Genomic DNA, 24,442 nt, shown 5'->3' with positions numbered 1-24,442 from the left:
TTAATGAAAGTTTATGTCATCTACTAATATTACATGTTATTTCAGTGTTTCCTATTTATTCTTTGGCTAATAAATTTCAAGCAAATTTCCTGGTCTATAAATAAACTCTACCTATAATTTGTATGTACCATATAACCATAGTTGCATGGTTAAAAGAATTATAGCTATTAATCTGAACGATCTCTTAGCTCATTCAAGAATACTTAGAAAGTGATAGGGATTGATAATAAGCTTTGTGGCTTTATTATTTTTCTGCCTAGTGGAAAATGAAAATCACTGTAACTTTGTTAAGCTCCGGGATGTGCTTCTTTGTACAAACATGGAAGACTTGAAAGAACAAACCCACACCTGGCACTATGAACGTTATAGGTGCAGCAAACTTCAGAAAATGGGATTTACTGATGTGGGTCCAGACAACCAGCCAGTAAGGTGAGTGGAGATCTTGCTCAAACAAGATGATGGGTGACTTAGAAATTCCCTACAACGATGAGATATGATTATTTCGGAATGAGAATAGCTGTACTTCTCACATCCTAAATTGTGTGGTTTTTCATCATCTTCAGACTTTGATGGAGAGTTAGTAGGAGCAACATAATGCAAGGGCTCGTTTATATGCATCCAATATGTGTATGTGCTGAAATGTGTATCCAAAAGAAAAAGTAGATTTTATATGGAACAGAAGCTCAGGAAAGAGATTTGCAAATATTAGTAAAAATTGGTATAAGATGGCAAAGGATATTGAAAAGGATATTGAGGATTGGATGGAGGAAAGAGGAAAAGCAGCAGTGTAATGTCATGGTGTTGTCAAATCCAAGTTCACGTGCACGACACACAGTGAGGCCAAACAAACCGAAACATTGGAGTTTGGAGCAGAGAAGGGTTTATCGCAAGGACCTTGCAAGGAGAATGGGTGGCTCATGCTCAAAAGACCTGAACTCTCTGATGGGTTTCAGGGAAGAAGTTTTTATAGGCAAAATTTGTGGGGGAGGGCTGTAGGGTGTGTAACCCTCCTCTGACTGGTTGATGGTGAGGTAACAGGGTGATGTTCAGTCATCAGCCTTCTGGTTCCTACCAGTCTGGGTCTACATGCTTGCGCTCAGCGTGAAATTATCATCCTCCACCTGGGTAGGCACGTTAGTTCCTGTAGAAGAACTCAAGAGATCTGTATCAGATTGTCATACACACACTCCCACCCCTGCCCCAGGAGGAACCAGGTCCAGGACCCCATGCTGCACTATTGTTTCTTTCTGCATTCCCTCACTCTCCTCCCAGTAACTGTTTGAATCTTCCCTTTGGAACTCAGGGAAGGTCTAGGAGGCGGAAAGCCTTTTTCCCACAAACAAGAAAGGGGGTACATGGAAAGGCTTTTATGCCTGGGAGGGTCCCACAACATCCCGCTCGGTTTCAATCTTCCCTTTTCTTTGATATTCCTCAATCTTGAGGGGAACAGGTGTTGGACAAGAAAGGGAATAACATTTTGGATTGGAGAGCTCAATCATAAACTTGGCAGAGGAACTACGTTTTCGGGGGACTCAGTTTCAATGGAAGTCAAGTGAAAATAGTTTGAGAGCAGGTGTACTTAGCTATATTGAGGAGGAATAGGATTTGTGCTGCAGAAGGATGATAGTGTAGAACAATCGAGTTATATTAGTTACAGTACTTTGAAGGCAACCAGAATTGAACTGGCTATCTTAAATACATCATATTTCGAAAGACACCTGGCCTTATTTTAATTATTTTGAGAACCTCATAAATTAGATGTTCCCCCAAATTTTGTTGTCAAAAGATGTGAAGAAGTGTGATATAATAAAAAGTGGTAGGAGAAACAAAACATATTTTAAGTGTTTCAAAATGTGAGTACTTACTATATATACACTCTATATACTTATATTCAATATGGCACCTCACTTTTTTACATCTCATGGTATAGAAATTTTCATTTCTATACATGAGAGAATATTGGTAAATGTCCTTATACGTGACATAACTATATATATATATATGTATTTTATTGAAGTATAGTTGATTTACAATGTTGTGTTAATTTCTGCTGTATAGAAAAGTGATTCAGATATATAGAGAGATATAGATATATTCTTTTTCATATTCTTTTCCATTATGGTTTATCACAGGTTATTGAATATAGTTCCCTATACTGTACAGTAGGACCCTGTTGTTTATCCATTCTATATATAATAGTTTGCATCTGCTAATTCCAAACTCCCAGTCCATCCCTCCCCTCCCCCCTCCCCCTTGGCAACCACAAGTCTGTTCTCTATGTCTGGGAGTCTCTTTCTATTTCATAGATAAGTTCATTTGTGTCATATTTTAGATTCCACATATAAGTGATACCATATGGTATTTGTCTTTCTCTTTTTGACTTCACTTAGTATGATAATTTCTAGGTCCATCCATGTTGCTGCAAATGTCATTATTTCATTCTTTTTTATGGCTGAGTAGTATTCCATTGTATATATGTACTACCTCTTCTTTATCCATTCTTCTGTTGATGAACATTTAGGTTGTTTCCATGTCTTGGCTCTTGTGAATAGTGCTGCTATGAACACAGGGGTGCATGTATCTTTTTGAATTGTAGTTTTGTCTGGATATATGCTCAGAAGTGGGATTGCTGGATCATATAGCAATGCTATTTTCAGTTTTTTGAGGCATGTCCATACTGTTTTCCATAGTACCAATTTTTTTTTTTCCATAGTACCAATTTACTTTCCCACCAACAGTGTAGGAGGGTTCCTTTTTCCCCATACCCTCCCCAGCCTTTGTTATTTGTAGATTTTTTTAATGATAGCTATTCTGCCCAGTGTGAGGTGGTACCTCATTGCAGTTTTGATTTGCATTTCTCTAATAATTAGGGATGCTGAGCATCTTTTCATGTGCCTGTTGGCCATCTGTATATCTTCTTTTGGAGAAATGACTATTTAGGTCTTCTGCCTATTTTTCGATTGGGTTGTTTGGTTTTTTTGTTGTTGAGTTATATGAGCTACTTATATTAATAAACAATATATATGTTTACATGTTTATATTAACATTTTAATACAAAAGTAACACAAATTTCTTTTCAGTTTTCAAGAGATCTATGAAGCCAAAAGGCAGGATTTCTTGGATCAATGTCAGAGGGAAGAAGAACAGTTGAAACAGAAGTTTATGCAGAGAGTAAAGGAGAAGGAAAGAGCATTTAAAGAAGCTGAAAAAGAGGCAAGTCCTGCTAGTTTGATATAATTTGTATTCAAGTTTAGGTGTCCTATTAAGTTGGAGGTTTTCATCTCGAGAGTTTAGATGATTTTGTTGGAGGATACTTTGCTATTCTTCAAAAAGTAGCTATTTACCATATAGGTTTTGGATACAGCCTTTAAAATTTTGCCATCTGTAATCTTATTTTTTCTAGAGCATTTGGAGAATTTACTTTTTTATTTTTTAAACTGAAGTATAATTTGACGTACAATATTATATCAGTTTCGGGTATACAACAGTGATTGATTTTTTAAAATTTATTTATTTTATTTTATTATTTTTATTTTTGGCTGTGTTGGGTCTTCGTTGCTGCACATGGGCTTTCTCTAGTTGCGGCGAGCGGGGGCTACTCTTCGTTGCAGTGCGTGGGCTTCCCATTGTGGTGGCTTCTCGTTGCGGAGCACGGGCTCTAGGTGTACGAGCTTCAGTAGTTGCGGCACGCAGGCTCAGTAGTTGTGGCGTACGGGCTTAGCTGCTCCGCGGCATGTGGGATCTTCCTGGACCAGGGCTCGAACCCGTGTCCCCTGCATTGGCAGGCGGATTCTTAACCACTGTGCCACCAGGGAAGCCCCTGAATATTTTTATACATTACAAAATGATCACCATGATGTCCCAGTTACCATCTGTCACCATACAAGGTTTTACAATATTATTCACTACATTCCTTATGCTGTACATTACATGCCCATTACATTATTTTATAACTAGAAGTTTGTATCCCTTAATCTCCTTCACCTATTTCACTCATCCTCTAATGCCACTCTTCTCTGGCAACCACCTGTTTGTTCTCTGTATCTCTGAGTCTGCTTCTGTTTTATTATGTTTGTTCATTTGAATTGTTTTTTAGATTCCGTGTATAAGTGAAATCATATGGCATTTATCTTTCTCTATCTGACTTATTTCACTTAGCATAATACCCTCCAGGTCCATCCATGTTGTCACAAAAGGCAAAATTTCATTCTTTTTTATGGCTAATGTTCCATTGTATATATATACCACATCTTATTTATCCATTCATCTATTGATGGACACTTATGTTGCTTCCATATCTTGGCTATTGTAAATAATGCTGCAATGAACATAGAGGTGCATATATTTTTTCAACTTAGTGTTTTTGTTTTCTTCAGAAAAATACCCAGAAGTGGAATTACTGGATCGTACTGTTGTTCTATTTTTAATTTTTTGAGGAAGCTCCGTCCTATTTTCCATAGTGACCGTATCAATTTACATTCCCACTAATTCTGCACAAGTGTTGCCTTTTCTCCACATCCTTGCCAAAGTGTTGTCTTTTGGATAATAGCCATTTTGAATGGTGTGAAGGGATATCTAATTGTGAACTTGAGTTGCATTTTCCTGATGATCAGTGATGTTGAGCATTTTCTCATGTACCTGTTGGTCATCTCCATATCTTCTTTGGAAAAATGTCTGTGTAGTTCCTCTGCTCATTTTGTAATTGGGTTGTTTGGTTTTTTTTTTTATGTTGAGTTGTATGCATTCTTTATATATTTTGATTATTAACCCCTTACTAGATATATTGTTTAAAAATGTCTTCTCCCGTTCAATAGGCTGCCTTTTCATTTTGTTAATAACTTCCTTAACTGTGCAAAAGCTTTTCAGTTTGATGGAGTCCTATTTGTTTATTTTTGCATTTGTTTCCTGTCCCTGAGGAGACATATCCAAAAAAATTAAGACCGATGTCAAAGAGCTTACTGCCTATGTTTTTTCTAGAGTTTTGTGGTTTCAGGTCTTACAGTTATATCTTTAATCCAATTTGAGTTTATTTTTGTATATGGCATCAGAAAGTAGTCCAGTTTGATTCCTTTGCATGTAGCTGTCCAGTTTTCCCAACATCATTTATTGAAGAGGCTGTCTTTCCCTCATGTACATTCTTGCCTCCTTTGTTGTAGATTAGTTGACCGTATTAAGTGTGGGTTTATTTCTGGTGTCTCTTTTCTGTTCCATGGGTTTGTGTGTCTGTTTTGGTGCCAGAACCATATGTTGTGATTGCTGCAGCTACGTAGTATATAGTTTGAAATCAGGGATGGAGAGACCTCCAGCTTTGTTCTTCTTTCTCAAGATTGTTTTGGCTATTTGTGGTCTTTTGTGTTTCCATACAAACTTTAGAATTATTTGTTCTAGTTCAGTGAAAAATGCCATTTGTACTTTGATAGAGATAACATTGAATCTGTAGATTGTCTTTGTATTGTAGTTATTATACCAATAATTTTTTCAATCCACAATGACAGTATATCTTTCCATTTATTTGTGTCATTTCAATTTCTTTCATCGTTTTCCAAGTACAAGTCTTTTACTTCCTTGGTTAGATTTATTTCTAGGTATTTTATTGTTTTTTTGCAATTGTAATGGGTTTGTTTTCTTAATTTCTCTTTCTGATAGTTCCTTGTTAGTGTATAGAATTGCAGCATATTTCTGTATATTAATTTTGTATTCTGCAACTTTACTGAATTCGTTTACTAGTTCTAACAGTTTTTTGGTGACATCTTTAGGATTTTCTATATATAGTGTCATGTCCTCTGCAAACAGTGACAGTTTTACTTCTTCCTTGCTAATTTAGATGCCTTTTATTTCTTTTTCTTGTCTGATTGTTCTGGCTAGGACTTCCAATACTATGTTGAATAGATGTGGTGAGAGTGGACATCCTTGTTTTGTTCTTGATCTTAGAGGAAATACTTTCAGCTCTTCACAACTGAGTACCATGTTGGTTGTAGGTTTGTCATATATGGCCTTTATTATGTTGAGGTTATTATGTTCCATCTGTACCCACTTTGTTGAGAGTTTTTATCATAAATTGATGTGGAATTTTGTCAAAAGCTTTTCCTGCATCTATTGATATGATCATATGATTTTATTCTTCAATTTTGTTAATATAGTATATATCACATTGTTTGATTTGTGAGTATTGTATTATCCTTGCACCCCTGGGTTAAATCCTGCTTGATCATGGTATATGATCCTTTTGATGTATTGTTGAATTTGACTTGCCAATATGTTGTTGAGGATTTTTGCATCTATGTTCATCAGTGATATTGGCCTGTAATTTTTTTTGTGTGTGGTTTCTTTGTCTGGTTTTGTTATCAGTGTAATGCTGGCCTTGTAGAATGAGTTCAGAAGTATTCCTTCCTCTTCAGCTTTTTGGAATAGTTTGAGAAGGATAGGCATTATCTCTTCTTTAAATGTTTAGTAGAATTCGCCTGTCAAATTATCTCGTCCTGGACTTTTGTTTGTTGGGAGTTTTAAAATTACTGATTCAATTTTACTCCTGGTAATTTGTTCATATTTTGAATTTCTTCCTGATTCAGTCTTGGGAAATTGTACATTTCTAGAAATTTATTCATTTCCTCTAGGTTGCCCATTTTATTGGCGTATAATTTTTCATATTAATCTCTTATGATCCTTTGTATTTCTGTGGTATCACTTGTAACTTCTCTTTTTTCATTTCTGATTTTACTTGGGCCGTCTCTTTTTTTTCTTATGAGTCTAGCTAAAGGTTTATCAATTTTGTTTATCTTTTGAAAGAACCAGCTCTTAGTTTCATTGATCTTTTCTATTTTTTAAGCCTCTATTTCACTTATTTCTGCTTCAACCTTTATGATTTATTTCCTTCTGCTAACTTTGGGTTTTGTTAGTTCTTCTTTCCTAATTTGTTTATGTGTAATGTTAAGTTGTTTATACTAGATATTTTTCTTGTTTCCTGAGGTAGGCTTGTATTGCTATAAACTTCCCTCACAGCACTGCTTTCGCTGTATCCCATAGAATTTGGAAAAATGTGTTTCTGCTTTCCTTTATCTCCAGGTATCTTTAAATTTCCCCTTTGTTTCTTCCATGATCCATTGGTTGTTTAGCAGCATATTGTTTGGCCTCCACATGTTTGTGTTTTTTGCAGTATTTTTCTTATAGTCGATTTCTAGCTCATAGTGCTGTGGTTGGAAAAGAGGCTTGATATGATTTCACTCTTCTAAATTTATTGAGACTTCTTTTGTGGTCTGCATGTGTCTATCCTAGAGAAAGTTCCATGTGTACTTGAAAAGAATGTATATTTCTGCTGCTCTTGGACAGAGTATTCTATATATATGTGTGTGTGTGTGTGTGTGTGTGTGTGTGTGTGTGTGTGTGTGTCATTTGAGACCAACGTTTCCTTATTGGTTTTCTGTCTGGATAATCTGTCCATTGATGTGAGTGCATTGTTAAAGTCCTTTAATATGATTATGCTACTGTCAGTTTCTTCCTTTAAGTTTGTTAATAGTTGCTTTATGTATTTGGGTGCTCCTATGTTGGGTCCATCTTATTTACAATTGTTATATCTTCTTGATGAACTGATCCCTTTATCATCATGTAATGTCCCTCTTTGTCTTTTGTTACTGTCTTTGCTTTAAAGCTTATTTTGGCTGATATAAGTATTGCTACACCAGCTGTCTTTTCATTTCCATAGAATATTTTTTCTGTCCCCTCATTTAGATTTATGATCCATTTGAGTTTAATTTTTGTGAAGGTTTGTGTCTAGATTCTTTGGGTTTTTTTTTTTTTTTCATGTGAATGTTCAGTTGTTTCAGCACAAGTTGTTGAAGAGACTATCTTTCCTCCTTGTACTACCTATGCTCCTTTGTCAAAGATCAATTTGCTAAATATATTTGCATCTATTTCTAGGTTCTCTATTTTGTTGCATTGATCTATTTTTTTCACCAATATCACACTATCGTGATTACTTAGTTTTAGTCAGATTACTATAGTCAGTGAAGTCAGGTAGCATCAGTTCTTCAAGTTTATTCTTCTCCTTCAATATTGTGTTGGTTATTCTGGGTCTTTTGTTTTGCCATAAAACCTTTAGAATCAGTCTGTCAATATCTATAAAATAACTTGCTGGGATTTTGATTAGGATTGCAATGAATCTGTAGGTCAAGTGGGGAAGAACTGACAACTTGACAATATTGAGTCTTCCTATCCACAAACATGAAATAGTTATTTATTTTGTTCTTCTCTAATTTTTTTCATCAGGGTTTTGTTGTTTTCTTCAGATGGATCTTATATGTATTTTGTTAGATTTATACCTAGGTATTTCATTGGGGGGTTAATGCAATTGTTATTGCATTTTTAACTTCAAATTCCACTTGCTCAATGCTGGTATATAGGAAAGCAATTAACCTTTATATAATAACCTTATATCTTGCAACCTTGCTATAATCACTAATTAGTTCCAGGAGTTTTTTGGTCAGTTCTTTTGGATTTGCTACATAGATGATTATGTTATCTGCAAACAATAACAGTTTTATGTCTTTCTTCCCAGTCTGTATACATTTTATTTTTCTTCTCTTACTTTATTGCATTAGCAAGGACTTCCAGTACAATGTTGAAAAGGAGTAGTGAGGGGGGACATCCTTACCTTGAACCTGATTTGCAGGAAAAGTTCGAGTTTCTCACCAGAGTAGTTAACATTTGAAATGTTTATGTATTAAGATAAAGTTTAGCTTTCTCTTATTTCTACCTTCAACCTCCCATCTTTAAGTAAAAAGTTTTCTCAATGACTTTGCCATCATTTATAAATACCACACTCCCACATCCCCAGCCTTTGCAGTCATTCTTCTTGCCATTGTATCTAGATGCTCATTTACTTCTCAGGTCTGAAAATGTAATTACGAGCAATATGACTCCAGCAGAGATAATTTTTGAAACTGTTATTAAGATCAAGTGCTACTCTGATGATTAGGGTATGTTTGATAACCAGAAAAAGATAAACATGTTCTTGGGGATGTGCCACCATAGCGTGCTTTGAGTCACAACTGCAGATTTGTTTCACAGCTACAGGACAAGTTTGAGCATCTTAAGAGGGTCCAACAAGAGGAGACAATGAAACTTGAGGAGGAGAGAAGACAATTGGAAGAAGAAATAATAGATTTTTATAAAATGAAGGCTGCCTCTGGAACATTGCAGACTCAGGAGTGTACCAATATAAGGAAGGACAAAGATCGTAAGAAATAATCCTCTCTTACCATCTGTGTGTCATGGAGCCCTATCACTCTCAATCCCATCTTCCTGTGAGATTTTTCTCATAGCACTAATTCTGATTGAAATTATACTAAGTTTTAAAATCTGTTTGCTTATTGTATATTTTCTCCAACTAGAATGTGAACTCCTTGGGAGTAGGTACCTTGACCATCTTGTTAAATGTTCTGTCCTCAGTGTTTAGAACAAGAGTAGCACAGAATTAGCAGTCAATAAATATTTGCTAAAATGAAAGAAAATCAAAGAATTATATAGCACAGTGTGAAAAGTGATTAGCTGTTGAAATTCTTTTACCATAGCCCTACTTGTGGCTCCAGGGACCAAGTGTATATATACTATTTCATATCTAAATAGAAGTAGGGGCTTTGTTGGCATAAAATATTATGTTATAAAAGGCTAATTCTTATGCTGATATTCCTTAACAAATTCTACTGATAATAATTTCTTGATAATTTTTATTAAATAAAATATTGTTTCTGATTGGAACTCTTAAGCTTTTATGTTAGACCTTGTAAAACTAATATTGGAATAAATCTTGAAAAGTTAGGGAGAGCCAGAAAACAGTGGGAAACCATGAGTAACATTTGGATGATAATATTACACCTTACATATTTGGGGTATATGTTAAAACTAAAGTTATCAAATAAAGTGGACTTTTTTTTTTGCCATTTCAAAATTTTCCTTCTGACTATATATCCTGATTTTCCACATTTACAATGTCAGTTCACCTATGTGTGTGGCTGACTCACCGTGACTCATTCTATGAAAGTACTACCGTTGAGGGTCTGTATATATTTACTCCAGCTACATCTGGCATAGTTCATGGAATTTTTCTCATGTCCCTAAAATAATAAATTTTTCTTCTGGTGTAATTTTATTACTGCATTCATTTCAAAGGCAGCATTTTTTTTCAGGGTATCAGGGTATTGTGATTTTTGCCTCAAAATATTTGAGAAAATATAATCTGATTTGTAATACCTTTACTTCTTGAAAGTTTTTTTTTTTTTGAAAAATACAGGGAAAGGGAGGTATATCCACAATGATTTTTATATATGTTATTAAGTCACCTTATGATTTTATCATTTGAGGGAAGAATGAAGTCTACTATGTGAACTTTTAATGGAAACTCTACAAGCACCAGGATCTTTGTTTTGTTCACTTATGAATTCATCCCTAGGCCTAGAACAGTGCCTGGCACATGGCGGTAATTGTTCATTGAATAAATGAAAACAATAATAGTACATTAGCTATATTATATGCATGGATAGTTTAATTTATATCATTGACTTTTAGAAGATAAACAATTAGTATAACATTATTGCTTTTCCACATGCTGGTGAATTATACAACTAAGGGATTTTCATCTTCTCATTCTCTCAACATAATCCAGTGTTATTAAAATTTGAGTCACCAATGTTGTTACACATATAAAAAACTGTAATATTAGCCTTGTAAAAGTGCATTTATAAAATGCACTTGGTTGCATTTGAGAATGGACCCTTTAGGTAATAATGTGATAGTCCATAGTTTCTTTTAGAGAAAGGAAAGATTCACCCTAAATAAACGATATGGTTTTTCTTTCCACTTCTTTTCCAAAGGTATAAAACAAGTTATGATTTAGTAGTTTATAAAGCATACATTTGCTCATTAAATAATGGTTTTATAAAATAGTATTTGTTTCCTATATAGCTTTTAACTATATGAATAAAATTATTTTTCTCTTTCAGATCCACTTTCATGTTAAACAGAGGTTCCAGATTTATGTAGCACAGAAAGTTTTAATAAGTCAGCATTACTAAAAACTTATAAGTATACTTTACTTTTCCTTAGAGTTTTCATTTGCTAGATTATTTATTTGATATTAATGTAAATTGTATTTTTAAAATTTCAGTTTCTACTTGATCATGGCTAGTAATACACATTCCAATGATTTTTATACATTTATCTTATATTCTGTAACCCTTCTAAAACTTGTTAAATTCACTAATAAGTTGTAATAGGTTTTTTTGTAGATTTATTTGAATTTCCTAGCTACATGATTATTTGGTATCTGAGTGAAAGCCATTTACTTTTCCAAATTTTATGTCTCTTATTTTCTTGCCTTACTTAATTGACTATGACTTTTAGTACAATGTTGAGTAGAAGTGGTGACAGGGGGCTTTATTATCTCATTCTCAATGTTAGAAATAGATACAGTTCAATCTATCATTTGTTTCCAGTTTTATTGAGATATAATTGACATAGAACATTGTATAAGTTTAAGATGTACAATGTGTTGATTTGATACATTTATATATTGCAAAATTATTACCAACATAGCATTAGCTAACACACCTTCTTACTGTCAGGTAGTTACCATTTCTTTGTGATGAGAACATTTAAGACCTATTTTCTTAGCAACATTCAAGTATATAATATGGTATTATCAACTATAATCACCATGCTGTACATTAGATTACTGTACAAAACTTGTTAACTTTATAGTGAAAAGTTTGTACCCTTTGACTGATAATTCCCCATTTTCCCCAACCCTGGCTTCTGGTAACCACCATTCTCTGTTTCTTGAATTTGGCGTTTTTAGATTCCACATATAAGCGATGTCATAAAGTATTTACCTTTCTGTCTGACTTATTTCACTTAGCATAATGTCCTCAAGTTTCATCCAGATTGTTGCAAATGGCAGGATTTCCTTCTTTCTTGTGGTTGAATAGTATTCCACACTTCTTTATTCATTCATCAATTGACATACCCTGAAGTTGTATTTATATCTTGCTATCGTGAATAATGCTGCAGCTAACATGGGAATATATACCCAGAAGTATGGTTGCTGGGTCACATGGTCGTTTTAATTTTTTGAGAAACATCCATATTTTTTTCTCCATAGTAGCTATACAAACCTCCATTCCCAGCAACAATACACAAGGGTTCCATCTTCACTAACACTTGTTATCTCTTCTCTTTGGGATGACAGACATTTTCACAGGCATGAAGTGATATCTCATTGTGATTTTGATTTGCATTTCCCTTATGATTAGTGATATTGAGCACTTTTTCATGTGCTTGTTGGCCATCTGTATGTTTTCTTTGGAAAACTGTCAATTCGGTTTCTCTGTCCATTTCTTAATAGGATTGGTTTTTTGTTTTCTTTTGTTTTTAATATGGAGTTGTATGAGTTCTTTATGTATTTTGGATATTAGCCCTTTATCAGATACACAAGTTGCAAATATTTTCATCCATTCAGTAGGATGTCTTTCATTTTGTTGATGGTTTCCTTTGCTGTGCAGAAGCCTTTTAGTTTAATATTGGCCCACTTGTTTATTTTTGCTTTTGTTACCTTTCTTTTGGTGTCAAATCCAAAAAATCACCACCACGACTGATGTCAAAGAGCTTACTGCCTTTGTTTCCTCCTAGGAGTTCTTTGGTTTCAGGTCTTACATTCAAGTCTTTATCCATTTTGAGTGGGATTGGTGTATTGTGTAAGGTAGGTGTCCAGGTTCATTCTTTTGCATATGGCTGTCCAGTTTTTTAAATTAATTAATTAATTAATATATTTTGGGCTGCGTTGGGTCTTCGTTGCTGTGCGTGGTCTTTCTCTAGTTGTGGCTAGCGGGGGCTGCTCTTTGTTGCAGTGTGTGGTCTTCTCATTGCGGTGGCTTCTCTTGTCGTGGAGCACAGGCTGTAGGCATGTGCTTCAGTAGTTGTGGCACATGGGCTCAGTAGTTGTGGCGCACAGGCTCTAGAGCACAGGCTCAGTAGTTGTGGCACACGGGCTTAGTTGTTCCCCAGCATGTGGGATCTTCCCGGACCAGGGATAGAACCCGTGTCCCCTGCATTGGCAGGCAGATTCTTAACCACTGTACTACGGGGGAAGTCCCTGGCTGTCCAATTTTCCCAACATGATTTATTGAAGAAACTGCCCTTTCCCCATTGTATATTCTTGGCTCCTTTGTCATAAGTTAATTGACATATATGCATGGGTTTATTTCAGGGATTTCTATTCCATTTCATTGATCTATGTGCCTGTTTTTATGTCCGTACCATACTGTTTTGTAATATAGTTTGTAATATAGTGTGAAATCAGGGAGTGTGATGTCTCCAGCTTTCTTTATCTTACTTCAGATAGCTTTGACTATTTGGGATCTTTTGTGTTTCCATACAAATTTTAGGATTCTTAGCTCAATTTCTGTGAAAAATACCATTGGAGTTTTGATAGAGATTGCATTAAATCTGTAGATTGCTTTTGCTAGTATGGATATTTAAACAATGCTAAGTCTTCCAATCCATGAGGATGGAATTTCTTTCCATTTATTTGTATCTTCTTCAATTTCTATATCAATGTCTTAAAGTTTTTAGTGTAAAGGCCTTTTACCTCCTTGAATAAATTTATTTCTAGGTATGTTACCTTTTTGATGAAATGTAAATAGAATTGTTTTCTGAATTTCTCTTTCTCATATGTTATTAGTGTATAGAAAAGCAACAGATTTCTGTATATTGATTTTGTATCCCACTTTACTGAATTCATTTATTAGTTTTAACAGGTTTTGGTGGAGTCTTTAGGGTTTTTTATATATAATACCATTTCATATGCAAATAGTGACAGTTTTACTTCTTCCTTTTCAATTTGGATGCCTTTTATTACTTTTTGTTGCCTGACTGCTCTGGCTAGGACTTCCAATACTATGTTGAATAGATGTGGCAAGAGTGGAATATTTGAACACATAAATAATTAATGGTGGGCTTCCCTGGTGGCGCAGTGGTTGAGAGCCTGCCTGCCGATGCAGGGGACGCGGGTTCATGCCCTGGTCTGGGAGGATCCCGCATGCCGCGGAGCGTCTGGGCCCGTGAGCCATGGCCGCTGAGCCTGCGCGTTCGGAGCCTGTGCTCCACAACCGGAGAGGCCACAGCAGTGAGAGGCCCACGTACCGCAAAAAAAAAAAAAAAAAAAAAAGAATTTCTACCACCTGTCCCCACCAAGAAACATCAAATTGATAATGATATAATTATGATAATGATATCCATCATTATAACTATAAGCTGTTATATATATATTTAGTTATGTAATTTTAGTACATGACAGAAAATGGCCATACTAATATGGAGGCCCAGATTTATTTGTCATAAGATGATTTTAAATTGGGAATTCTGGGTACCATTTCTTCATTCTTTAGAGGCAAGATAATATCTGTGGCTGATGTGAGTTGTATTTACTCCTAGCCTAATCAGTGAGGCTGGGAATGGGAAAGGTATGGTAGCAACAGCCTAGGAGACCATGGTCCAATCTCTGTGTGCGTGTGTGTATGTGTGTGTTTGGGTGTTTGTGTACCTTGTGAAGTGAGAACATTCCTAAAGGCAGGGTACGTGACCTCATAATTCCAAGGTGACTTTTACATTACAGAGACCAGAAATAAACCAACAGATGGTACTAAGGAGGCAATCAATTTAGAGGATGCCCTTGCAACAAAATTAATAATGTGGAAGAGGAACATGGAGTGGATGAGGGACCTTGTCTAGCTTAGCTTCAGCAGCAGCAGGGAAACCACCTGGTTCCTCAAATTTTTCTGACACTGTTTCTATCATGCTCCTTCTTGCTCATACCTCTCTGACATACCTGGTTCCTTTGGAGCCTTGATTTTTCTGAAACAAGCACGTTTCTTGGAGCAATTGCACTGGCCATTCCTGCACTTAGGCACACACTTCAGATAACTTCCTGGGTCCAACCCTGTCTTCCTTGCAATCTGTGCTCAAATGTCACCTTGTTTGCCGGTGTTACCTAAACACTCAGTAAAAAAAATCACACTCCCTGCCTACTGTCTCCTTTATGACTGATTATTTTTCATCACAGCGCTGCTCACCATTTGACATGTTACATGATTTTTTATTTTCTTATATTCTTTCTCTATCATTGGATTGTAGAGAGTTTTGTTTTTTAGTGCCCTATATTCATGGCTTAGATAGTTATTGGAAAATTGAGTTATCACTCAATTAATATTCCTCAAATGCATGAAATGCATGGAAGAATTTCACATAAAAATTGTAAGACACATAACATCTTGGGAAAAAGCTGAAAGTAGGACAAAAATTCATAAACAGAGATGGTACAAGGAATCCTAGAGAGGGGATAAGATCCATAGACAATTTGTTGAAATTAATCAATTTCTTGACTGCAAAATGTAAATGTAGGTGAAAATTAAACATGTTACTGATGTTTTTCTCACTTCTCGTAGTCACTTACACTACATGGAACCAGGGAACCTTACAGGAATTGTAGAATTTCTTCTATGACTTTTAGAGTAACCAGAATTCCAGCCCCTCACATTTTGGCTTTTCCTCTCCATGTACATGATCACTGTGTCTGAAAGCCTGCTCATCATCCTGGCCATCAGCTTAGACTTCCACCTCCACACACCCAACCAACCTGTCCTTCAACGTGTCCTTTGCAGATTTCTGTTTCACCTCCACCAGGATCCCGAAGATGATGCAGAACATCCAGACACACAGCAAAGTTATAACCCTTGAAATCTGCAGCAGGAAGATATATTGTTTCCCACTGTTTGCAGGATTGGACAACTTTCTCCTGGTTGTGGTGGCCTATGAGCACTTTGTAACAATCTCTCACCCGCTACGCTACACCATCACCATGAACCTCCAGCTCTGGGGACTGATGGTTCTTGTGTCCTGGGTCATGAGTGCCATGAATTCCTTGCTACAGAGCTTGGTAATGTTGGGGCTGTCCTTCTATGCAGACCTGGATATCCCCACTTTTTCTGTAGCTCAGTCAAGTGGTCAACTTGCTTGTTCTGTCAACTTTCTTAATAACGTGATGATACATTTTGCAGCTGCACTGCTGGGCGGTGTTCCCGCGGCTGACGTTCTTTACTTATATTCTAAAAGAGTTTCCTCCATACACGGAATCTCATAATTTCAGGGAAAGCATAAAGCCTTGTCCATCTGTCCATCTTACCTCTCAGTTGTCTCCTTTTTTTACTGTATGTGTCTATGAATGTACTTAAGCTCTGCTTCTCCACACAGCTCACATTCAAGTGCAACAGCCTTGGTGATGTAAACTGTGGTCATGTCCATGCTGAACCCCTTCATCTACAGTTTGAAGAACAAAGACATATAAAAACAGCTTTGAAAAGACTCTTTGGGAAGGAAACTATAAAAGGCCAATTGTCCTAGGGCTGAAGAAGTACGCATGATTGCAAGGATCAAAGCCTGTGAGCCAGAATTTCCAATTATTTTATCAGAGTGTGGAAGTAGGACTTCCTTCTTTTTTATTGCGAGAGTTTCTATTTCTTTGATTTCAACTTCTCTCTACAATTTATACAGCTCACTTTATTAAGCTTCCTGCCCTGACAATGAACAGGGTTATTTCCCCTTTGTCATTCTCATATTCTCTCAAATTTATTCCCAACCTTGGACTTAAAATATTTGGCAATTCTCATTTATTTCATGGGACTACTTAGATTTCTTAAAAATAATTTATTCTCAAGTGATGTAGATCACACTAATTTTTGTTTGATTTTACTAAAAGAATAGCCATGAGTTACACAACTCCTATGGAGAAACTAAACTTGGCAACCAAGACAATTTATATAATTTTATAACACAGAAAGATCTGAGACTACAGTTTTTCACTTTTATGCCCAATATCCATTGTATATCACTGACTTATTTGCTCTCCCTGAAAACATAGACTTTGAAATGCTAGTGTCCCATGGTCATAGGGTTTGATTTTCCTCGTTAAGATTCTATTCTCTTATTCAAGCTCATGTCCACACTGTCTACCAGATTCACTGGCATAATGATTATCAAATACATTTATCCAAGTTTTTAATAATTTCAATTGCTTTTGTAAAGAACTCTTTCTGTTCATTAATTTTATTCCTGTGTTCATTGAATTTTCCTTCTGAGTTTTCTTGTCGCTCATTGAATGTCTTCGTAACAGAGATTTTGGATTCTTGATCAATTAGATTGCAATATTCCATGCCTTTGTGTTCAGCTGCTGGAAAATTATCATTTTCTTTTTATGATGGCCTATTTCCTTGATTTTTTTGTTAGTTTCAGGTATATAGCAAATTGATTTGGTTATACATATGTAGATATCTATATTCTTTTAAAATTCTTTTCCATTATAGGTTGTTACAAGATATTGAATATAGTTCAATATACTGTATGTGCTATGCAGTAAAACTTTGTTGTTTATCTTTTTTTTTTTTTTTTTTTTTTGCGGTACGCGGGCCTCTCACTGTTGTGGCCTCTCCCGTTGCGGAGCACAGGCTCCGGACGCGCAGGCTCAGCGGCCATGGCTCACGGGCCCAGCCGCTCCGCGGCATGTGGGATCTTCCCGGGCCGGGGCACGAACTCGTGTCCCCTGCATTGGCAGGCGGACTCTCAACCACTGCGCCACCAGGGAAGCCCTATTTTTTATCTATTTTATATATAGTAGTGTGCATCTGTTAATCCCATACTCCCAATTTATCCCTCCCCCTGCATCCCTTTGGGTAACCATAAGTTTGTTTTCTATGTCTGTGAGTCTGTTTCTGTTTTGTAAATAAGTTCACTTGTACTATTTTTTAGATTCCACGTATAAGTGATATCATAATACTTGTCTTTCTCTGTCTGACTTACTTCACTTAGTATGATAATCTCTAGGTCCATCATATTTCTTTGATTTTTTTTCTTTTTTTTTTTTCCGGTACGCGGGCCTCTCACTGTTGTGGCCTCTCCCGCTGCGGAGCACAGGTTCCGGACGCGCAGGCTCAGCGGCCATGGCTCACGGGCCCAGCCGCTCCGCGGCATGTGGGATCTTCCCAGACCAGGGCACGAACCCGTGTCCCCTGCATCGGCAGGCGGACTCTCAACCACTGCGCCACCAGAGAAGCCCTGTTTTGATTTTAAAATAGTGTTTATAGGTACACGCTTCTGCTTTCACATTAGAAGTAGCAGAAACCTTAACTAAGTAAGCTTTTATGTCTTCTTTGGCTCTTACAATTCACCAGGCCGGCTGTTAGAATCCTTTCTTTTGTACTCCAGAAGGTGGTGCTATAGCTCAAGTTTGTATTTTCTCCCTTGCACTCCCCCCCACCCCCCAGACCTTGGCCTGTTATCTGAGCACCCTCTGTGTCAACTAGGGCTCACTCCGGCAGATGCACTTGGGAGGCGATAGCAGAGTAGAAGGAGGTATGGGTTTAGCACTTGGGGTTCTTGGAGTGCCCACAGTTGGTAGGTGTCCCCTCGAGTGAGGTTCTCCAGCAGGTTTGTGGGCAGACTTCCTGCTGAAGTCCTGAAGCAGATAGCAGGAAACGAACCTTTAATGCCCCTTGATATTCTTATCTCTCTCCTTCCCTTCTTCCTCTCTCCCCTCAGTCACGGAGGTCCCTCCTCAGGAATCCGGTTGCTGCTGGAGAGAAATGGGTTTCTCCAGTTGCAATTCGCATAACTGGGATAGTGGGCCAGTCACTCATCACTTCCGCTTTCCACCAGCTCCATGGGAGGGGTCATGGCTTTCCACCTCCTCTGTTGGAGGAGTCAGCAACACTGCTGCCAAAAGCTCAGTCCCTTGTTAGTGTCACCCTGGGGAGATGGGCCACCTTGGCGAGTTTCTCCCTCTCCCCTCCAAACTCATCCTCACCTTGTTCCAACGGCATGCTAAAATCCCCCTCAGGCAGGCTGGACTTCCACAAATTCTCTCTCTCTAGAGGGTCTCTTGGTCTCTTCCCAGTTTGGCAATCTCCAGGCTCTCCTCCCCTCCATCCCCTGCCCCGCTGTGACTAGTGGGGGTGGAGCGGGTTTGCTGACTCCCTTGGATCTACAGCCCTTACTGAGGTCCTGTTTGTTTATTTTCAGGTACACAGGTGGGCTAGAAACCTCCTGGCTTCCTTGATGTAATGTGCAGAGACACTTTTGTTCAGTTATGGATGTCTAATTAGTTGTTTAAAAAGTGGGAGGGAAAAGAGGAACAACTTACCCCACTGGCCATATGCTGATACCACTCCTACAAGTCTATCCCTGCTGATATTTCTAACTCTAAGCCACTACATAGATTATTCTAACTTTCCCCCTTGCTTATCCCTAAATTCCCACTCCAACATTGAGAAACCCAGCTCCCATCATCCACAGTCTATTTACTTCATTGTTCAATTCTAATGTGTATGTACAGCAGTATCAGAATTATTAACTAGTACATCTGTGAGAAATAACTTTATCAGCTAGAGCACGGTGTTTGTGTGCAGTTATTTCTGGCTTAGCCTTATCAATTCCATCATTTCCAAAGTCACTTAGGTTAGTACATTTCATTCCCCCATCCCTACAGTGAGGTTGTCTTGTACATTTGTAATAATTTGACTCTCATGTCACATTCTGCATTCCCTCCTGGGATCCTTCAAACATAGCCAAATTATTTTTCTTTAAATTTGCATACTTAAGTTTCACTCTTCATGCTGTAAAGTTCTATGAATTTTCAAAGAATGCATAATGTCTTCATCATAACAGTAGCATACAGAATAGGTTTATCACGCTAAAAAAATATCCCCTGTGCTTCATCTAGTTAACCCTCTTTGACTCTCATTTCCTTCCACGGACCTTTTTACTGTCTCTATAGTTTTACCTTTCCCAGAATGTCACATAATTAGACTCATGCGGCATGTAGCCTTTTCAGATTGGCTTCTTTCACTTAGCAATACATATTTAAGGTTCTGCCATGTATTTTCATGGTTTGACAGCTCATTTTCTTTAAACCACCAAACAATATTCCATTGTATGGATATAATAGTTTATTTATCCATTCACCTGCTGAGGGATATCTTGGTCTTGATGATTATCAGGGTCTGGGTAGTGTTAGAACAGAGCTAAGGGTAAGTGAGGGTCATGGTCAAGACTAGCGTGGCTGTGAGTCTCAGGGTCAGGGTAAGCATTAAGTGAAGGTCAAGATAACGATGAGATTCATTGTAGAGTGAGGGTTTGGTTCAGGATCAGGGTCAGGGTCACAGTCAGGGTCAGGTTGATTGTCAACATCATAAGGGCCCGGGTCAGTGTGATGGTCATGATCAGGGTCAGAGACAGTGTGTGGGACCAGTTCAGAGTCATTTTGAGGGTGAAAATCAGAATCCATATTTGTGTGAGCACCAGGGCCAGAGTCAGGCTGAGCACCAGGATCCCAGTCATCGTCAATGTTAGGTTCAGAGTCATAGTCTGTGCAAGGGTCAGGGTCAGCTGGAAGGTCAGAGTCAGGATGGGAGTTAAGGTGAGAGTCACAGGGACAGGGTGAGGGTAAGGTCAAAGTCAGGGTGATGGTCAGAGTTAGGTTAAGGTTGAGAGTCATGATCAGGATCGTGGTAAGCTGAGTGTGAGGATCAAGTAAAGGTCAGAATGAGGATGAGGTCCAGCATCAGTTATAGTGTCAGGGTAAGAATTAGGGTCAAGATGGGTGTGAGAATGAGGTTCAGGGTTATGGTTCAGGAGAACTTTGGGATGAGATCAGGGTCAGGTTAAATGTCAGTGTGAAGGTTAGCAATGAAGTGAGGGCAAGGGTCAGAGTGAGGGCTTAGCATTAGGATAGGTTGTAGGTCAAGGTGAGGTTGATATCAGAGTCAGGTTGAGTGATGATCAAGGTCAGCATGAGGGGCGGGTTCCAGGTTAGGGTGATGATGATAAGCAAAATTGGTGACCACATTGCATCAGTGTCAGAGTTAGGGTGAGCTTCAGGGTGAAGGTCATGCTCAGTGTCAGGGAAAGAATTAGCTCTGCATCACGTTTGGTGTCAGGGTGAGAATCTAAGTCAAAAGTCACCCTAGGGTCAGATTCAGCATGAGGGTAAGTAAATCAAATTTATGGTCAGGGTGAGGGTCAAGATGAGGGTTATGGCAAGGGTCAATGTCAGGGCCAATGGCAAGATAAGTGTTAAGTTCAGGGTCAGCCTCAGAGTGAGGGTCATATCAAGGAATAGACAAGGCTGAGGGCAGGGTGAGGACCAGGGTCCGGATAAGTATGGAGTGAGCATCAGGCTTATGGTAAAAGTAAAGGCTAGGTTCAGGGTCAGGGTCAGAGTGAGGGTCAGTAAAAGTTCAGAGTTAATACGACAATAGTGCCTGGGGCAGGGTCAGCTTCAGAATCAGGATTAAGGTCAGGCTGCTTTCAGTGTGGGAAGATCACCAGGGTCAGGCTCAGGGTAAGGTCAAAGTCAGCTGGAGGGTCAATTTCAGGTAAGGCTCAGGGGAACAAGGACATCAGAATCTATTTGGGGAGACGGTCATGTAGAGGGTGAGGATGAGCATGTTTTAAAATGTAGGTTTTATTATTATTTAAATATGGGGAGGCCAACAGATCAGTACACAGTTATCATTGAAAAGATAGTTTGTGACAGCTCCCAAGAGGAGGGGCATGTCATGCCACACAGGCCACATGGAGAAGCACCACAGTTGGTCAGGAGGCAAAGGGAGAGAGGTCAGAATCAGGTAAATTTAAAGGTAAAGATCAGTGTCAGGTTCAGGGTGAGGCCAATGCTAATTTCTGGGTCTCGATGAAGGTAAGCGTCATGCTCAAGGTCAGATTGAGCGTCATTGTGAGGGTCAGAATGGGGGTTAGTGTCAGAGTCAGGAAGAACAGTCAGGGGTGTGAGGCAAATGTTCAGAGTCATGATCAGGAAGAGGTCAAGGTCAGTTTCAGTACCGGGATCAGGGTCAGGATGAGGGTGCGGTGCCAACCCGGGCCAGGGTGAGGGAAGGGTAGTGTCAGGGTGATAGTCTGGTTCAGGTTAAGCATAAGTTTCAGATTCAAGGCAGTGTCAAGGGCATAGTGAAGGTATGTGTAAGGGTCATTGAAGAGTAGGAGTGAGGTCAGGCTCAGGGAGAAGGTAATGGTCAAGTCAGGGTAAATGGAGAGTGAGCATAAGAGTCAGGGTCAGGGTCAGGTAAGGGTCAAGTTTATGGTCATGATGAGAGTCGTGGTGAGGCTGAGATTCAGGGCCAGGGTGAGGGTCAAGTTGAGTGCTGGTGTAGGGTTAGCATCAATGTTAGGGGCAGGGGCAGGGTAAAGATGAAATTGAAGGTAAAGGTGAGAGTGAGAGTCAGGGTCAGGTACAGAATCAGAGTCAGGGTGAGAATGAGACAGAGTGTTTAAATGAGTATCAGGATCAAAGTCAGGGTGAGTTTCACAGTCAGACACAAGGTAAGGGTGAGTAACAAAGGTGAGACTCAGGTATTGAATAGAGGGGGTGTCAGAATGAGAGAGTCAGAGTCAAGGTGAGAGTGAGTATACACTCCAGGGTCAGAGGGATGGTTATAATCAGTGTTTAGGTCAAACTGAGGGTCAAGGTCAGGGTCAGGTGAGGATGAGTGTGACAGTCAAGTTCAGTGTGAATGTCAAGTAAGGGTCAGGGTGACAGATTCAATGGCAATGTGAAAATCGGGGATGTGGTGAGGGTCAGGGTAGGATCAACGTCAGAGTAGGGCAGGGCCATAATGAAGTCACAATTGGGGTCAGTGTCAGGTTGAGTGTCATGCCAGTGTAATAGTCAGGATCAGTGTGAGTAAGTAGTTCAGGGTCAGGGCGAGGTTAAGAATCAGTCAGGATTAGCACATCAAGGGCAGACTCAGGCTGAGGGTCAGGGTGAGAGTCCTTATAACTTTCAGGGTCAGGGTGAGGCTCAGAGTTATGTACTATGTGAGGTTAAGGGTCAGAATGTAAGTCAGACATGAGGGTCAGAGTCAGGTTTAGGAGCAGGGTACTTATGTGTATCAGGGTCAAAGTCAACTTCAGAGTCAGTGTCTAGGACAGGATATGTCTGTCAGTCAGGGTGAGAGTAGAAGTCAGAATCGGGGTCAGGGTGAAAAGTAGGGTCAGATAAAGTTCAGGGTCTAGTTCAGCATCAGGATCAGTGTGAGAGAATGAGAGATAATGTCAGTGTGAAAGTCAGGGACAGTGGGAGGGTAAGGGTGTTTGTCATGGTCAGAATCAAGATCAAGTGAGAGTGGATAAGCGTCAGAGTCAGGGTGAGATTAAAGGTGAGGTTCAAGTTCACAGCTCTAGGGGCAGAGTCAATGTCAGGGTGAGGATAAGGGCAGGGTTATGGCTGTAATATTTCACCTTTTGTTTACAATCTTATTTCTAGTATTAATTCAAGTACTGCTGTCAAAGTAAAAGGAGCATTATTCTTCCCGCTGATTCTGGTTAATTTTTCTGTGGGAACAGTAATGGATTTGGGGTACTCACTGGCCCAGTAATTTTAATTGTATTATCATGGACCATCAGATCCAGATAATTCATACCACTAACGCTGAAAAATTAAAATATTCCACATTTTACTTCTTTGTAGATTTACTGCCAGATGCTTGGATGGTAGGAATTCAAGAACATGCAGTGCAATTTAACAGATTTCTGGCCTAAAAAATGTTTTGCAACTTCTCAATTTCATACAGTTAATGGAATAGTCGGAATGGAATTTAGACGTTGAGAAATGGTTGGCTTACAGCTTCAAGGCTAGATAGTTCCAAATTTATAGAAAGTTTACCTTCATTAATGGAGCCAAAATGGCTTCTTCTTCTTCTTCTTCTTTTTTTTTTTTAAGAGAAAAGATATTAAATTATTTCTCGGTCTAATCTCTTTAAGCACTCAGTGTGTTTTCACAGTGCAAGGGGAGGAACTGCTCTCAGGCAACAATTTACCAGTGATTCCGACACACACAAAGCAACTCCAAATCACCATGCTTTATACTTACTTTTAATTGCTGCACTGCAAAAGAAAAGGAAGGTGTAAATGAGGACAGGTGAGTTTACAGGGACTCCATCTTTGCCTTTAAATTAATCTTTGCTCTTGGGGGCACCAGGGGATAAAAAAGACGGGAGAGGGAGATGCAAGAGGGAAGAGATATGGGAACATATGTATATGTATAACTGATTCACTTTGTTATAAAGCAGAAACTAACACACACACACACACACACACACACAAAATCATTGAAAAAAAAAAAAAAAAGACAGGAAAGTGGCTTCTGACCATACTTTTCAGCTATGCTTCCAACAGCAATGGGGTTAATCTAATATTTTTTTCATGTGGTACCTCTGTCTCTCTCTCTCCCCACGCGCAGCAGTCCGGGTCTTTTTGCACAGGTGACGCTATTGACTACTATCCCCCCCCCCCCGCCCCCCGAGCAGGCCCTGGGTCCCCGTTAACGGGC

General features: G+C 38.6%; 1 protein-coding gene and 1 pseudogene across 1 annotated transcript in view; both read left to right on the top strand.

The window, feature by feature from the left end:
* SEPTIN14 (septin 14) overlaps positions 1-9,743 on the top strand; it is a 36,194-nt gene extending 26,451 nt beyond the window's left edge. Inside the window, exons 8-10 of the mRNA XM_029220953.1 lie at positions 261-429; positions 3,081-3,213; positions 9,064-9,743. Of these exons, the coding sequence (XP_029076786.1) occupies positions 261-429; positions 3,081-3,213; positions 9,064-9,243 (482 nt within the window). The 3' untranslated portion in view covers positions 9,244-9,743. The remainder of the gene's footprint in view (positions 1-260; positions 430-3,080; positions 3,214-9,063) is intronic.
* Positions 9,744-15,504: 5,761 nt separating this feature from the next.
* LOC114894380 lies at positions 15,505-16,390 on the top strand (annotated as a pseudogene).
* Positions 16,391-24,442: the final 8,052 nt, after the last annotated feature.

Source organism: Monodon monoceros, unplaced genomic scaffold (assembly GCF_005190385.1).
Source record: "Monodon monoceros isolate NGI ecotype Baffin Bay Population unplaced genomic scaffold, NGI_Narwhal_1 Super_Scaffold_13, whole genome shotgun sequence".
NCBI classification, from domain to species: Eukaryota; Metazoa; Chordata; class Mammalia; order Artiodactyla; family Monodontidae; genus Monodon; species Monodon monoceros.
Note: the sequence above shows the minus strand (reverse complement) of the source record. Positions and strands in the feature narration are given on the sequence as shown.